General features: G+C 42.7%; 1 protein-coding gene across 1 annotated transcript; it reads left to right on the top strand.

Moving 5' to 3' along the window:
- The first annotated feature begins 7,077 nt into the window (after nucleotides 1-7,077).
- Nucleotides 7,078-9,375, top strand: LOC112164858 (exocyst complex component EXO70H1). The gene has a single exon (XM_024301179.2). It carries the CDS (start codon nucleotides 7,290-7,292, stop codon nucleotides 9,159-9,161), a length of 1,872 nt encoding a protein of 623 aa, XP_024156947.1. The 5' UTR covers nucleotides 7,078-7,289; the 3' UTR covers nucleotides 9,162-9,375.
- Nucleotides 9,376-16,867: the final 7,492 nt, after the last annotated feature.

The following is a 16,867-nucleotide window of genomic DNA, read 5'->3' as shown; positions in this document are numbered from 1 at the left end:
ATACCATACAAAACTAACTAATTCAATTTAGAACTAAATTCAGTTTAGTCCCTCGAACTTTAGGGCTAAAATCACTTTGGTCTCTAACTTTTTTTTTTAATCACGATGGTCCCTGCATTTCCAAATTACATCAACCTAGTCCAAAATTTGACTTTGACTCGAAACATGACATCATACGCTGATGTGGAACCGACATGGAGTCCCACTTTTTAGACTCTGACCCTCAGTTTGAACGAAAAGTCCAAACTACCCCTAGTTCTTTAGATTTTTTCTTTCTTTCTTTTTCTTTCTTCCTTTCCCCGATTCTATTCCCTTTCGGTCTTCTTCCTTTCTTCCAACCCTCTTCCTACTTCGATTTCTTCTTCTTCTCAATTCAAAATTCTCCTCCAGAATCTAATCTCCAATCAAGATCCTATGTTTCCTCCCATTTCGCCGCCAGTTACATCACCGCCACGCTGGAGAAAGACCAGCCCCACGTAGAAGATCTCAGCAACACGGACGAGATCGGGACTTACTCTGCTCGAGGTCTCAGACCTAACGGAGGTCTTGAGAGTGGAATTGGGGATGAAGCCGACAATAATGATGATGATGCCGGGGATGGGAATCGACAGGATCTGGGGCGCCGATAGGGGCAGCGATGTGGCATTGGGAAGGCGGAGGAGAACGACGTCGTTTTTGTTTTGTTGAATAATCAGGACTTAAAGGAGCTACCTTCTTCCCTGCCCTCGAGCTCCAAGGCTCAGTTTTACCCCGAGGCACATGGTCCACAGCTGCCGGGGTCGGACTTTGACCAGCCCTACATGCAACCTGGAACCCAGGTTTGACTTCAGACCCTAGCTCAATCAAAGGTGTGAACTTTTGAACTGAATGAGTTGAGTTCATGTGTACTTAGTTTGGGTTGTGATTTTTGCGTCAGAGCTCAGACTTTCTTCGCAATTTTAACTCTGTTGGTGGTGGCAATGGACTGCTTGAAATAGAAGATGGTGTTTGATGTGAAGCTTGATTCTTGGTGGGCATTCATAGGAGGCGTCGTAGCATCTGAGACCCTATGCCAAGACCACTCCGCTTCTTTCCCCCCTCACAAATTCACATTTCCTCCTATTCTAAAAGCCTGTGCCAAGCTCCATCAGCCCCTCATTTCTAAATGGTCCACACCCTTCTCCTCAAAATCGGGTTCTTCTCTGACGTCTACGCAGCCACCGCTCTCACAGACGCTTACATGAAGCTCAACCTCATGGACAATGCACTCAAGGTGTTCGATGAAATGCCTCACCGAAACTTGGTTCCCGTAAACACTGTGATTTTCCGGGTTGTTGCATAATGGACATCGCAGAGAGGCTTTAAAGGTGTGCAAGAGCGTTGGTTTTGGAGGGCTCGGGTTGAATTTGGTTACAATAGCTAGTGTGTTTTCGACGTGTGACAATGCGAAGCAGGGGATGAGAATGGATTGCGTGGCGGTGAAGCTCGGGGTTGAGAGTGATGTTTATGTTGCTACCTCAGCTGTGAGTATGTATTGGAGCTATGGGGAGTTGGTTTCTGCTGCAAAGTTGTTTGAACATATGCCTGTCAAGAATGTGGTAAGCTATAATGCTTTTATAACAGGGCTTTTGCATAATGGGGTTCCAAGAGTGGTGTTGGATGTGTTTAAGAAAATGAGAGCATGTAGAGGTGAAAATCCGAATTCAGTGACATTGGTTTCGGTTCTTTCTGCTTGTGCTAGTGTTTTGTATCTCTGATTTGGCAGGCAGGTGCATGGCTTGATCATGAAAGATGATGGTATCGGCGTTGGAGTTTGGATGCGGTGGAGGAGGTGGTGGAGGAGGGTGTGTGTTGGATCGATTTGGCTTTTAGGCTTGGGAGATCTGAGAGAGAGGTAAAGTTAGAAGGGAGAAAAAGAAAGAAAATTAGAAATTAGAATAAATTTTGGTAAAAAGAAAAAAAATTAGATTAAATTAGAAATGTCTATTTTACCCTTCGTCGGAGTTTAAAATTTGCAAAGTGGGACCCCATGTTGGTTCTACATCAGCGAATGACGTCATGTTTCGAGTCAAAGTCAAATTTTGGATTAAGTTGATGTAATTTGGAAGTGCAGGGACCATCGTGATTAAAAAAAAAAAGTCAGGGATCAAAGTGATTTTAGCCCTAAAGTTCGAGGGATTAAACTGAATTTAGTTCTTCAATTTATTTCCAAGTACTTTTTTGCTTCTTTGAAGGACAAAGAACGAATCAAACTATCAAATTATTGATTGTATCCACGTATATTTTGATTTGGTTCTCAAATTAGTATTAGTATCTGCTGGAAGTGATAACAAAATATATAAAAAATGAAATTGATTTCTTTATGAGCAGTGTGATATATAGATAATATATTTTGACTGTCGGATAAGTTTGTTTGTAAATTAGGCCAAATGAGGACAGCAAATTATTCACCAATTTTATTATACAAAAAAGGGGATGTTATTTCACATCATTGATGCTATCACTCTCATGTACAATTCAACTGTTAAATGATTATTATCTTCAAAAAAAATGACGGTTAACAAATAAAGAGCACTGTTGTTCTTGAATAATAGATTTTCACCAATAACTTACCTGACAAATAATATATCTTTTCATATCACCAGCATTGTTTTTAATAACATATAAACACCAAGCTCATAACTTATGAGTGCTTAATGATATTTCAAGTCGTGTCATTATCTTATTATCTTGGTATCAAAGTTATACTGCAAATATTATTTCGAACAAAAGATTTTGATGGACCATCTAAAAACATAATATGTTATACTTCCGTTATATTTTTGTGTGTGCGTAGAATGATAACTAATACATGATATATAACAGGTATGAGAATGGTTAATATACAATAATCTTACTCGTAGAATCATCCATTAATATGTTATATTTTATTTACCCTTTTAAATTTTATTAAAGATCCTATGAAGGATAAATGAAGGAACTACAAAATCAACTCCAGAAGCTCAACAGACAACTGAAAAAAGAAAACATCAACTTCAGGTTATTCTTATATAATTTTTAATTTTGTGTGAGCTAAAGACAGACAAAAGAAAACAAAGATGAATGTATTTTACATTTTATACAACCGTTATGATAACCACGTGGTGTGGTGTGTTGGTCGAGCTGCCTAGTCTGGAACCCTCAGGTCTAGAGTTCGAATCCCAGCTCCATCTCGTGGCCAGCAGATTTGAGGGACCTGGGTTAGTTAAAACACCCAATGGTTCGTGCGTCTGCGGTGCAGTGATTAGTTTGGATATGCTGGGATACACTGCATGGGTGTGTGTGTTGGTTCTATTGACGTATACGTGGAGTCACATGTGTATAAGTTTTTAACTGTGAAAGTATCTTCCTTCATCTTTAAATAAGTAGGATAAAATGAATTTTTTTTTTAAATATGTACGAATATAATGAAGAATGCCTTACTTGATAGGGCTTGAGGTCAGAAATCTAGGAGACACCTGAGATGTGGAAATGATGAATCATCTAAAGGTCGAATAATATACAAGGATTGCCTAACATCACTAAAATCAACATTCATGTTTTTCTTTCCAATATGCACTCACAAAATAATAGAAGATTGTGGGGGTACATACCACAAATAAAAGGTATAAATTATAACCAAAGTGTGTGAATTTTACTCTCCATTTACTAATTAACTAGCTAGGGCAAGAAGAAATCTAAAATAGGTCCAAAATTTACTTGAATGCATGCGTGGTTAAGATCTATAGTTGGAAAAAGAATCTTCTAAATTTTGAATATGTATATAACATCTCGTGAGCTAGTTTCAAATGTTCCATGCATTGAGCTAAATTCCATTACTTGAAAGTCTCAAACTAGAATAATTAGAAGGATTAAATATTTGTTACTCATCAAACTTTTCCCTTAAAAACAATTTAGTCCCTCGTCTTTTAAATTAAACTAGATAGTCTTTATTCTCTCTAATTCTCACACAACAAGTCCACAACATGCCCAAAATGACTATTATACCCCTACTTCCTTTTTTTTTTTCTCTTTTTTTTAATCCTTTTTTTAATTTATTTTTTCTGCTTCTCTTTCTCTCTCGTTAAGGACGCCACGCCCAGTCCAACTCCCTCACTCTTCTTGTCTCCGACTACTTCCGCCACAGCGAGGACACCACCCATCTCTGTCTGTTCCTCCACCGCAGCGTCTATCAAGCACCTCACCTTTACGCCCCTCTCCATCAACTACTCGACGTTTTCGAACAAGACTCCAACCTCAACCGATCCCAGTGCAGTCATGCCTGGGACATGTTCCTCCGATTCGACCACCACGACAACCTTTCCCTTCCCCCAACTCCCACAACTTCGACGATAGGCGCGGCCTCTTCAACGACCTTAAGCAGTAGTTCGATCGCCACCTTTGCGCCTCCCGCTCCAGAATTCACCACATGTTCCTCCAATTTGGTTGGGTTGTTCTCTATTTTCTGAATTAGGTTTTGGGTGTCTTCTATTTTGGGGTTTAGAGCTACGGGGAAGAAAGTCAAATTTGTTGTTTGGTGGTTTGTTGCTGGTTTTGAGGGTTAATTGTAACTGGGATTTTTGTGTTGTAGTGAGCTAAGAAAAGGGCAGCTCTTCTGCTTGATTTGTTTCAATTTGCTTCCTTCAATATTTTGGAGCTTCCTCCTCCTCCACATCCTCCTGCTTTGGAGGACGACTCTGAAGCTGAAGAAACACCAGTGTCTTCTTTGGAGCTTCCCTGCCCCATTTTGCTTTTGACTTGCGTTGTGCGCAGAGAGAGAGAGAAGTAGAAAAAAATAAATAAATAAAAGAGGGAAAAATTAGAAAAAAGAGAAAGAAAGAAAGAAAAAAAAAGTGAAAGTGAGGGGTATAATAGGCATCTTGGACCTGTTATGTGAGAATTAGAGAGAATAAGGACTATCCAGTTTAATTTAAAAGGCGAGAGACTAAACTATTTTTAAGGTAAAAATTTAAGGAGTAACAAGTATTTAATTATAATTAGAATTAACTAATATGAGATTTAAAATTCAAATCTCCTTTTAAATAATTAACCTTGTCCGTTTGGATTTTAACTGGCCGGACTCGATCAACAATATATAGTTAATCACTTTTATATAGTGTTTCTTCATTACTAGTCCCACGTGATCACCATAGGACACAATGCCCTCAAAATCAGTCCAAAACCATTTGATGAAGAACTAGTCATCATACTCCTTTCCTTTGTAGCACTGGATATTAGTCATATTACAGCTATGAATCAATTAAATTTTCGTATGTAGTCTTCAATGAGTAGGACTGGATCAAAAACCAATTGAATTCTCAACGGCTCTTTTGAATTTTGGTAAAACCCAAGGTCATTGTTTAGTTCTCTCTCTTATGTTCTGCCCATTGACAATCAATGAATGAATGAGGGGGGGAATCTACGAGTGGCATGCTACTCTCCATTTCCGCAACAACACTGGTATTTAAGTTTTACGTACAAGAAAGTCTCTCCTGCCATATGCATTCAATTATCACATAAACTCGAAGCTGATACTAGACTGGGTCTCATCGTTCACCTCTCAATCCCTGATGCATTAAATAACTTCCTTTCTTTTGAGGGGAACCAGAGAGCGGCCAATGTGGGCCATAGATATATGCTACCTCAAAAAGTTGTTACTATGGTATTAAAGTGTGTATACGAGGACCTTTTGTATTATTTTTTATATCTAACTAATAACAAAATTAAGGAATTCTGTTAAATAAAGACCGAAGACCGGCCTACAGATAATTGGGTCTTTAACTATCGTAGACATCAACGCTAGCTAGATTAAGTTTGAAGCAGGAGTGTGTCATCAATGGTATAATCACGCTAATATATGGTGGAAAATTTCATACAATTTGCGAAAAATATTTTTGAAGCAAGAGTTTCTAATCAATATGGTGAACAGTTTAAGTGTTATGAGAATAATTCAAAGCACCGACGTGTACTTGCACCAACATGAATGGATGATTAGATTGCATCAAATACAATCAAGAGTTGAGATCATCTTGTAAGTGTTAAGTCACTTGTATCATCGGTGTATAGAAGAATTTTCAATATTTTCATACATTTTGGGAAAAAATTCCTGCAATTAGTTAGGCAAGATACAGAGCTAGTTTATTATGACTAAATAAAAGACTCAAAACTAATGTAAATATATTTCACCATTTTTCTTTAATTTTTAAATATTTTTATGTTTTGGAGCATCGATAAATAAATCTCCATTCTAAACTCCACACTCTTCAACAATCTTGAAGTTCATGTACACAAAAATGAAAGAAGGCAAACCAAAAAAATACTAAACTTAATATAAATATTATGTTGCATTTCAGATTACAACGGTTGACTATCCCCAATAGTTTAATTGTCACTTAAGATAGACATGAAATAAGATATTTCTAGATACATATAACTGCCAGCACAAGTTTTAATATCTAATTTTCATGCTTTAGATGAGAAAAAAAAATTTGACTGATAATGTCCAAATTGTAAGGAACAAAAGCGATACATATAATAACATAATAGTCACACATACATCATATAATAAATTGAAGATATAATGATATAAGTATCTTATTTATAAGCGAAATTTTTTAACTTCAACTCAAAAATAGCTATAATAATATGACAAGACATAAAATACATATCACTAAAAATACAAACACACTACATATAATCTACAAAATAATCTGGCTCTCATGCAACTAACAAAGAAATACATTTATTACACCAACAAATTGTTAGAACCATTCATACATATATATGTAGCCTTCCTCAGTCCCTCCCTTGACTAATTAGTAACCCAATTCTCCCCCAAAAAATAATAAAATCAAAAGGCTTTTGTCTATCCCTAGATCCTTCACTTTGGCCGGTAACGACGAACGCATGCAATTTCCTGGGTCTCCTAGCTCCTCCGTGACTAGTAAATATCATTATCGTTAATTACAACCTTCACATAAATTATACAATTTAACGCAACCCCACACTCCACCCATTAGAAAACTCAAGACCGCGTACGTAGGGTTTCTCGATCTGTAGTTGTATACACACAACGCAGAGACCTTGACGTCGACACATGCATAGTCAACACTTTCCCACTCTTTTCCCTCTATATATAGTACCCCGGCCCCCTTCACAGAACAATATTCTCCATCTCAAACCCTCTCTCTCTTCGACAACACACAAACCAAACTCAAAGCAATATTCTCCGCTAACATCTCTCAAACCTTCTAAACTTAATCCAGTGAAACTGAGAATCCAAGATATTGAAAATGAGGAACTTGTTCTTTAGATCAGCATCTCCATCGCCTTCAAACTCTCCATCCAGAAGCACCATACCACCTTCCTCACCTCGCCACAGCTTCTCCGACTCGTTGATGGAGGAGAACATCGAAATCGCACAGACTCTTATCATGAAATGGGACTCTTCCGACGCCTCGTCTTATACAAAGCTCACCTCTCTCTTCTACGACAACCGTCAGGAAGCCAAGCTGTATCTCAAATGCGTCAGGGACTTACAGTCGGCCATGCACCACTTCGTTAATTCTCCAGACTCCAGCGCGGAAAAGCTAATTACTGCCCAAACTTTGATGCAGACGGCCATGAAGAGACTTGAGAAGGAATTTTACCAGATTTTATCGGATAACAGAGAGAATCTAGACGCCGAGACAGTGTCGTCTAGCCGCTCTTCTGAATCGAGGGCCTCCCCTCCCCGAACCCCGACTCGGTCCAGCGTTTCGGATTTGGAATCTGAATCCGAGGACGAGTCGACATTTCTGGAAGGGGAGCAAATTGCGACTATTCCAATGGAGGATTTGAAATCCATCGCCGACTGTATGATATCCGCCGGTTATGGAAAAGAGTGCGTCAAGATCTACAAGATCATCAGAAAATCGATTGTGGACGAAGGACTGTACCATCTCGGAGTCGAGAAGCTAAGCCTCTCTCAGGTTCAGAAGATGAACTGGAACGTTCTGGAGACGAAAATCAAGTACTGGCTTAACGCCGTCAAAGTCGCCGTGAAAAATCTCTTCTACGGCGAGAGGATGCTCTGCCACTATGTCTTCTCCGCCTCCAATTCCGTAAGGGAGTCTTGCTTCAGCGAGATTTCCAAAGAGGCCGCCATGACACTGTTTGGCTTCCCGGAATTGGTGGCCAAATGCAAGAAATCTCCAGAGAAGATGTTCCGGACTCTCGATTTGTACCAGGCCATATCCGATTTGTGGCCGGAAATCGAGTCCATATTCTCGTTTGAATCATCCTCGGCCGTCCGATCTTTGGGCGTTAACTCTCTCATCAAACTCGGCGAGGCCGTCCGGACGATGCTCGAGGATTTCGAAGCTGCCATTCAGAAGGACCATTCCAAAACCGCTGTCCCAGCCGGTGGGGTCCACCCTCTTACGCGTTATGTCATGAATTACATCACCTTCCTAACGGACTACACCGAAATACTGGCCGATATTTTCGCCGACTATCCGCTGACGCTTCAGACGCCGTTGCCGGAAGCCTACTTCGGCTGCTACGACGTCGATGAGTCGCCGATTTCAGTACGGATCGCTTGGCTGGTTCTTGTGCTGCTCTGCAAACTCGACGGTAAGGCCGAGCTGTACAAGGACGTGGCACTTTCCTATTTGTTCTTGGCCAATAATTTGCAATATGTTGTCGCTAAGGTTCGTAACTCCAACCTCAAGTACTTACTCGGCGACTACTGGGTCGGCAAGCACGAGTCCAAGGTCAAACAATACGCCGACAACTACGAGCGCATGGGATGGAGCAAGGTTTATGCTTCATTGCCGGAAAATCCAACGGCTGAGATTTCCTCCGACCAGGCAAAGAAATACTTCAAGCAATTCAACGCAGCGTTTGAGGAAGCGTACAAGAAGCAATCCTCATGGGTCGTGACGGACCCGAAACTCCGAGACGAGCTCAAGGTTGCGGTGGCGAAGAAGCTGGTGCCGGCTTACCGGGAGTTTTACGAGAAGCATAGAGTCGGGTTGAGGAGGGAGTGCGGAGTGGACTCATTGGTCAGATATGCCCCTGAGAATTTAGATAATTACTTGTCGGATTTGCTGTATGGGGCCTCAGGTGCAGGGAGCGTTTCGTCATCTTTCTCGACGTCGTGTTCGAATTCACAGGGGCTTTGAGACGTTGAGGTCATCGGCCGGCCCTTTCGGAATCATTGGTGGCGTTTAGTGAATATTAGGAAACATTAGGACAACAGAAAGAAAAAAAGTTGTAAAGAATTATTATACAATGTGCATGCATAGTGAGTGTGATACCTTATAGAAATTGAATATTGATACATGAATTCTTCTTTGTTTTGAAAAGAAACGGATCATTGGGTTTGGAAGCTTTTAATTTGTGCTTTATTTTGGTTTTTTTTTTTTTTTTTTAAGGTCGAGTTGTAAGTGATTAATTGATTACGTTAGAAGCAAGGAAGTCATAACAAGAACAAGGTGTGAGAAGTCCAATTGCATAAAGCAGCTTCTTCATCAGCTTAAAGGAAAAGGACTTTCCAGTTGTTCCATTATTTGGCCGCCTTTCTTAAAGCAAACAGTAATTTCTTTGTGTTTGGGGCTCTCTATCATTTTTGACCTTCAGTATAAGTTGAAGACTACAGAGGCGGAAACCCATCAACATCGGATAGCTGTGTCCAAGGTGATTGTCAAGCAGCTTCTCCGTTTGTTCTCCCCCTTTTCATTGCTCAACCTTGATAAGTAACATTGCTCAACCTTGATGGTGTTTGGATAGCAGGGGAGAACTAGATTAGGGTTGAATTTGAAACCCATTTCAAGCTGATTTTCAAAAGTGCAGGCCCTAGGCAGTGGGGTAATGTTTTTTATGGGATTACTCCTATTGTAAGTGATGAAATTAATGGTAGCCTCCTGACCCCCTTCATTGTTGAGGAAGTCAAAGATGCAGCTTTCCAACTTGGAGCCTTGAAGGCGCCGGGGCCAGATGGGTGTCCGGGAATTTTTTTACCACAAATACTGGAAGTTAGTTTTTTTTTTTTTTTTTTTTGGCATTGAAACAAAGCACCGAAACAACCGAACAAAAACGAAAATAAGCAAAGAACGCTAAAAAACACAGAAAACTAAAACTCCAGCAGAGACTTCAGGGGGGAGGACCCGCTGCATCAAAGAGAAGAATTCGCATTAGGGAGGGGGGAGGATTGGACACCCAGTCATCCGTGCACACCCTGCGAGATGCCAAAGCCGCAATAGAGTCCGCAGCACAATTAGCATGTCTACTGGTCCAAAGCCAGTTAACACGATCGAAGTGGCCAGCCATAGCTCGAATCCGAGAGACGATTTGAGTTGCAGACCAATCAATCGAAGAAAGAGGGTTTAACAAATGTGAAATCAAAACCAAGGAGTCTGATTCCAACTGAAAAGAAGAAAGGGAGAGGGATGAGGCAAGAGAGAGACCAAGGACAATAGCCATGGCTTCTGCTACCAGAGAGGACATCGCATGTGATGATTTGGCTAACCCCCCAAGAACAGCACCCTTAGAATCACGAATCAGGGTACCCAGACCACAAGATAAGGAATCCGCATTCCAAGCCGCATCAGTGTTTATCTTGAACATACCAACGGGAGGGGGTTTCCAAATTGCCGAAACAGATGATTCAGAGGAGGAGGATCTCACATCACCACGAATGGAGAGGCATTTGGGGATCGATAGAAATTCAATGGAAGCAGAGAAGGCTCGAGAAGCAGTAAGAATAGAATCCGGGGTATCATGGTTGAATACACAATTGCACCTATGTTTCCAAATAGACCACAGTAAGAACAACACATGAGTTTGGGAAACCAGATCAGGTAGAGATGATGACGAATCCGGGGAGAAGATCGCGGAAATCCAAATATCAAGAGAAGTCACGGCTTGGGGGTCAATCCTGTAAGAGAGGGGATGGCAGAACCACGTTCTTCTTGCCCAAGGGCATAATAAAAGAACATGTTCAATTGTTTCAGGATGAGCCTCACAGAAGGTGCAGAGTGGGGAAGAGGCAAGGTGCCTTTGATGTCTGTTGTGGTTTGTTGCTAAAGCACCCGAAAGAGCTCGCCATAGGAAGTGTTTGATTCTTGGTGTAACCTTAAGATTCCAGAGCCAATTCCAAGTGCTAGAGGGGATTGAGTGCGACCTGTGAGGATGAACAACAAGTGAGGGCATGGAGTCTTTTATTTTTGCTTCATAACCCGTCCTAACGGAGTAAATGCCCGATGAGGTTGGCGGCCAAAGAATAGAGTCTTCATCTTCCAGATTTCCGAAAGGGGTAGCTTTAATAGCTCTGATAGCATCCACTGAGAGGAAAGGAGAGACCGCATCCAGATTCCATGTGTGATTCAGAGAGTCGACAAACAAACTGACCGGGGTTTCCGGGGTGTTGAGAGGCATAAAGTCTTTCAAATTGCAAGACGGTAGTCGGGGGATCCAATTGTCTCTCCAGAAATCAATAGAAAGACCAGATCCAACCTGCCAAATACAACCATCCGAGAGAATATGCCTGGCATCCAAAATGCTGGCCCAAGCCCAAGATGGTGAGGATCCCCGAGTTGCTTCAAAGAAGGTGCAGGAGGGGAAGTAACGACTCTTCAGTACACGGACCCAGAGTGCATTGGGATTGGCAAGGATTCTCCAACCCTGTTTGGCAAGAAGGGCATAATTGAAAGATTCAATACTACGAAAACCCATACCTCCACAAGATTTAGGCAACCCCAGAGAAGACCAATTTTTCCAGTGTATACCCGTAGTGGTGTCATTTCCCCACCAGAAATTTGCAAGCGCAAAGTTGATTTGGTTGCAAAGAGAAGAAGGGAATTTGAAGATCGACATTGGGTAGGCAGGGATTGCCATTGCCACTGATTTGATCATGATTTCTTTTCCAGCTTGGGATAAAGTGGAAGTATTCCACCCCGAAATTTTCTTTTCGATGTGCTCTTTAACATAAGCCAAAGCCGAAGCTTTTGATCGGCCCCAGATGGTCGGCATACCAAGGTAAAAGCCCGGATTCAAAACTGGTTGCATACCCAACACCATGCTGATGAGGTTAACAATTTCTGGAGTGGTGTTGGGACTAAAGAAGAGAGAAGATTTGTGGAGATTAATGGATTGACCAGAGGCACTACAATAGTGATGCAAAGTATTGGAGAGTACTTCGCAATTGTACAGTGTAGCTTTGAGGAAAAAGATGGAATCATCTGCAAAGAAAAGATGACTAACCATTGGACCATTCGAGCTCAATTTAACAGCATCCAGTAAGTTAGCGTCACATATTTTCCGGATCATGGTAGATAAAACATCATTGATAAAAAGGAAGAGGAAAGGGGAGAGAGGATCTCCTTGCCTGAGACCACGGGTTGGTTTGAATTTGCGACCAGGAGCTCCGTTGACAATAATAGCCATTGAGACAGAGGTAACACAAGACATTACCAATCTCACCCAATTTTGGTGGAATCCCATCTTCAGAAGGACCAGCTCCAAAAACTTCCAGTCCACACGATCATAGGCCTTGTTCATGTCCAGTTTAATTGCAAATTCCCCGACTGAACCTGACTTGAGTAACTTGAGGTGGTGAAACATTTCATGGGCCACCAAAATGTTGTCCTGAATCTGTCTACCAGAGACAAAAGCAGACTGATTCTCAGAAATTAGGGATGGCATAAAAGGCCGTAATCTGGTAGAAATGATCTTCGTCAGGATCTTGTAAGCAAAGTTGCAGAGAGCAATAGGGCGAAAATGGGAAGCTTGCTGAGGGGTTTCCACCTTTGGAATCAAAGCAATGAAGGTAGCATTGAACTGATTCAAGACAGAGGCAGAAGCAAAGGAATGAGACGTTGCTTCAAAAACAACTTTTTTGACAATTTCCCAATAAGATTGGTAGAAGGTGCCAGGGAAGCCATCGGGGCCCGGTGCTTTAAGTGCACCCATGTCAAAAACTGCATCCCTTACTTCTGCAATGGTAATTTCGGACAACAGAGCATTGTTCATATCGGAGGTTACCACCGGGTCAACAAAATCCAGAACAGTTTGCACGTGGTCAGTTGGAGAAGAAACATACATGTCACGAAAGAAGTTGTTGAGATGATCAACAATATCTCTCTCATTTGTTAACCAGTGGCCAAAATCGTTTTGGAGTCTCAGAATCTTATTTCTTCGACGACGCAGAATTGTTGCTTGGTGGAAGAAACGGGTGTTGAGGTCGCCATGGGCTAGCCACGAGACTCGTGATCTCTGTTTCCAATATAATTCCTCCAAGGCCCAATGGGAAGCAATTTCATCAGACACAGCAGTGATTTGTTGATGGGCATCAGGAAGATCAGAGTCCAAAAGTGATTGGATTCTACTTTGGCCATCAGATGCAAGTTTGCCAAAATTGGGAAAGGTATTTTTTGCCTAAGAGGATAGAGAAGTTTGGCACTCTTTGAGATTTGAAACCTAGTTTGTAGCCTGAGATGGGGAGGAAGAGTTCTGCCAGTTGGCTTGGACAATCTGAGTGCTAGTTGGATGTGTGGTCCACAAGTGTTCGAACCGGAAGATAGGCGGAGTCAGACGCTCTGTGGGTTTAGTGTCCAGCATGATTGGGCGATGATCAGAACCAAGTAAAGGAAGGTGAAAAACCTGGGAAGTCGGCTGATTTGCAATCCAAGCATTGTTGCCAAAGGCGCGGTCCAACCTCTCCTTGATAACGACCTTGCCATGTTGGAAGCAGTACCAGGTGTAATCCGGCCCTTGAAAAAGAAGATCCGTTAGGTGGGCATGGTTCAGGAAGTTTTTAAACAGATTAATCCTCCACCGAGGCTGAGGGAGGCCACCCCATTTTTCATGCAGCCACATGATTTCGTTAAAATCCCCCAAGCACAACCAAGGTAAAACATGAGGGGAGAAGACAGTGTACAGAGAACGCCAGAAGACCGATTTTTGATTAACATGGGGGTTCCCATACAACTAAGACACATTACAATGGAAATTTTCAGAAATAAAATACTGACTAGTATTAATATAATTAACCGTGCCGATAATACTGGAGACTTGGACTGAGTTGTCCCAAAAGAGAGCAAGACCACCACCCCCATTGTCAGTAGGATCAACGACAAAGTAATGGTCAAAACAAAGTTGACGCATCCAAAACTTGAGCACTGACTCTTGCTGACGAGTCTCCATAAGAAAAAGCATAGAGGGGCTATGACGTTTAACCAAACGTCGGAGAGACTTTCCAGTCAGGGCCGCCCCCAGTCCCTGACAATTCCACGATAATAGCCTCATGATGGGCCCGTGGCTGCATCAGGCCAGCAACCGGTGCCTTGATCCCCCGGAGGATCGGGATCAGATTGAGGGTTAGAAGACATTGCAGCTTCAACAGTGAGAGTAGGAGTTGCAGAGACATGAATGGAGTTGACCACCTCTTCCAAAGCAAGGATAGGTGGGGGAAATATTTGTCCATCTTGCACATCGGTAGAAAGAATGTAAGTCTGGGCCGGAAATTGATCCAGAGGGGAGGTGAGAGGGACTCCATCAAGAGCAGAGCTAATAGGTGGAGTGTTGTGATTGAGAGACTGATAGCTTGATAAGTTGAGATCCCATGGGAGTCCAGTAGAAAGAGAGTTTTCTGCAAGAATTTGCTGAACAGCAGAAACACCCTCAGCAGTAGCAAGGGCTTCCCTGAGAATAGTGTCCCTCTGAACTGGGGGTAATGGTGACACAGGGGTTGTCTTCCGACGACTACCGCGACAACCTCCTCTAGCACCACGACCCCGGGGCCTAGTCCTACCAGAGGAGTGGGATTTTCCCAGTGGAGTAGAGCCCGTAAGAGCCTGATTAGTGAAGTTACTATCCGAAGCAGGGGCAAGAGAGAGCTGCGGATCAAGGGAGGCAATGGATCTGATCCTTGGTTTCTTCACTTTCCGATCAGATGAGGAAGGGGTGTCATCGGCAATGCGCTTTAGGCGTAATTGGTCCAAGAACTTTGCAACCCCTGAAATGGTATTATCCTCCGATGGTGATTCAGGAAAAGTGGGGGTAGGTAGAGGCAGAGGAGCATGGATTTGCACCGAAATCGGAGCCACCAAAGCTTCCAGAGAATCCTTTGCATAGGACTGAGAGTTTGGTGTGGGAGGTAGTTGAGAAGGTGAGTAAAGGGTATGAAGTGGGGTTTGGGTATGATTGAAAGGATAAGGTTGTAGTGGTGTAGGGATCGGAACAAAGTCACTGAGAGAGTTGTCAAAAAAGAACTGAGTGTGGCCCAAATTTATTTCCCCCGAAAGGCCCAAGGTTGGGTATAGAGTTTGGTCAGATCCAATGGGCAAACACGGCTCTGCAAAATCAACATTATTCACAACTAAATCCTCCGTCGGAAACAACTTTGCCTTTCCTTTATCCCGGGGGCCGGAACAGGATGAGGCGACAAAGGTGGTTGGAGGCAAATCAGGTGTAGGGGCGTCCCTCACAGGTGAAGGGGACTTCTCAGATAAGACCAGAGTGGAACGGTACTGTGGTGGACCCCGGAAAAATGTTTGACTCGCAGCTTGAAGAAGGGGTTGGGTAGATGGGTTTGAGGCAGAATACTGTTGGCTATTTTGTCGAGATTGGAAGCATTGTCTCTGGAATCTATCCCAACCTCGCTCTCCATCAGGTTGGGGGCCCGAAGTAAGACGTCTAGCCGCAGGAGTAATCATCCAAACTCCCAGTCTCTCAGCTCTTGGGGACCGAGGTTGATTGCAAAAACGTTCACTATGACTGAGGCGGCCACAGTTATAGCAGAAGAGAGAAATCCTCTCATATCTAAACTCCACCCACAATGGAGGGTTAGATCCGCACCTGATCCAGACACCCGGAACCAGTGGGTTTTGGGTATTGATGTTCACGCGGACTCGGACAAAACCCCTCCAACCATTGACCGTGTTGGAATTCTCCACCGAAAGAACGGTACCGACAACAGCACCCAGCAGATGAGCATTGGCATGAGTCATCTGACCTCGCGGAAGACCATGGGCTTGGATCCAGATAGCCAGCTGGTGGACCGGAACATCCTCTAGTCTAGCATCAAGGGGCCAAATGTTGATGCAGATTGTATGTCCCATAACAGACCAGGGACCACGATTAAGGATTTGCTGTCCAGTTTCCCACTCCATTGGAGTAATGGTGAAGGTACGGTGGTCACGGATAGCCTCGATATGAACCTCGCCAAACTCAGACCAGGCTCGAGTGAGGATGCGGATCACAGCCGCAACATTGAGAAATTTGTCAGCTATCAGAAAGCCGAGAAGAGTAAGAGGTTGATCAGCATGAGGGTCAGGTTGATTGAGGTCCAGAACCTGATCAGCAGGATTTGGTTTGGCCAGATTTGGATTATCTGGGTTTGGGTTTGGATTGCCAAAGTGATCTGGTTCCATGGAATGGTGTGATATTTGTGAGATCTTAAGAGGGAACAGATGGAATAGGTTTTGTGGCGAAGTAAACTGGCTGTGCCTTGACCGGATGAGGTATATTTTTGCAGGTTGTGACAAACGAGATCTATCCCTTAAATAGGGGAGCAAATCCTGATGGGTAGAGAACATTAAGTGAAGTGAGAAGATAAAGGTGGAAGGATGATTATGCCTGGAGAATGGATCTTCGAGCAGATTGTGCCGAAGTAAAGGCAATTGTGTACTTGGACTGAAAATTGAAGAGCGTTGGTTCATCTTGTAGGGGACAGATGGTAAGTGATGAATAAAGACTTGAAATGATAGTCTGCAAACAGAGAATTTGCAGAGGAATTGAAAGCTAAATGGAGAAAAATCTGGGTATTGACATGACCTGAAAAACAGAGGAAAAAAGCGAGTGGTGGATCTCTTAGTATTGAAGCCGGATT

This window comes from Rosa chinensis, chromosome 5, assembly GCF_002994745.2.
Source record: "Rosa chinensis cultivar Old Blush chromosome 5, RchiOBHm-V2, whole genome shotgun sequence".
Classification (NCBI taxonomy): domain Eukaryota; kingdom Viridiplantae; phylum Streptophyta; class Magnoliopsida; order Rosales; family Rosaceae; genus Rosa; species Rosa chinensis.
This window is presented reverse-complemented; position numbering and strand designations above follow the sequence as displayed.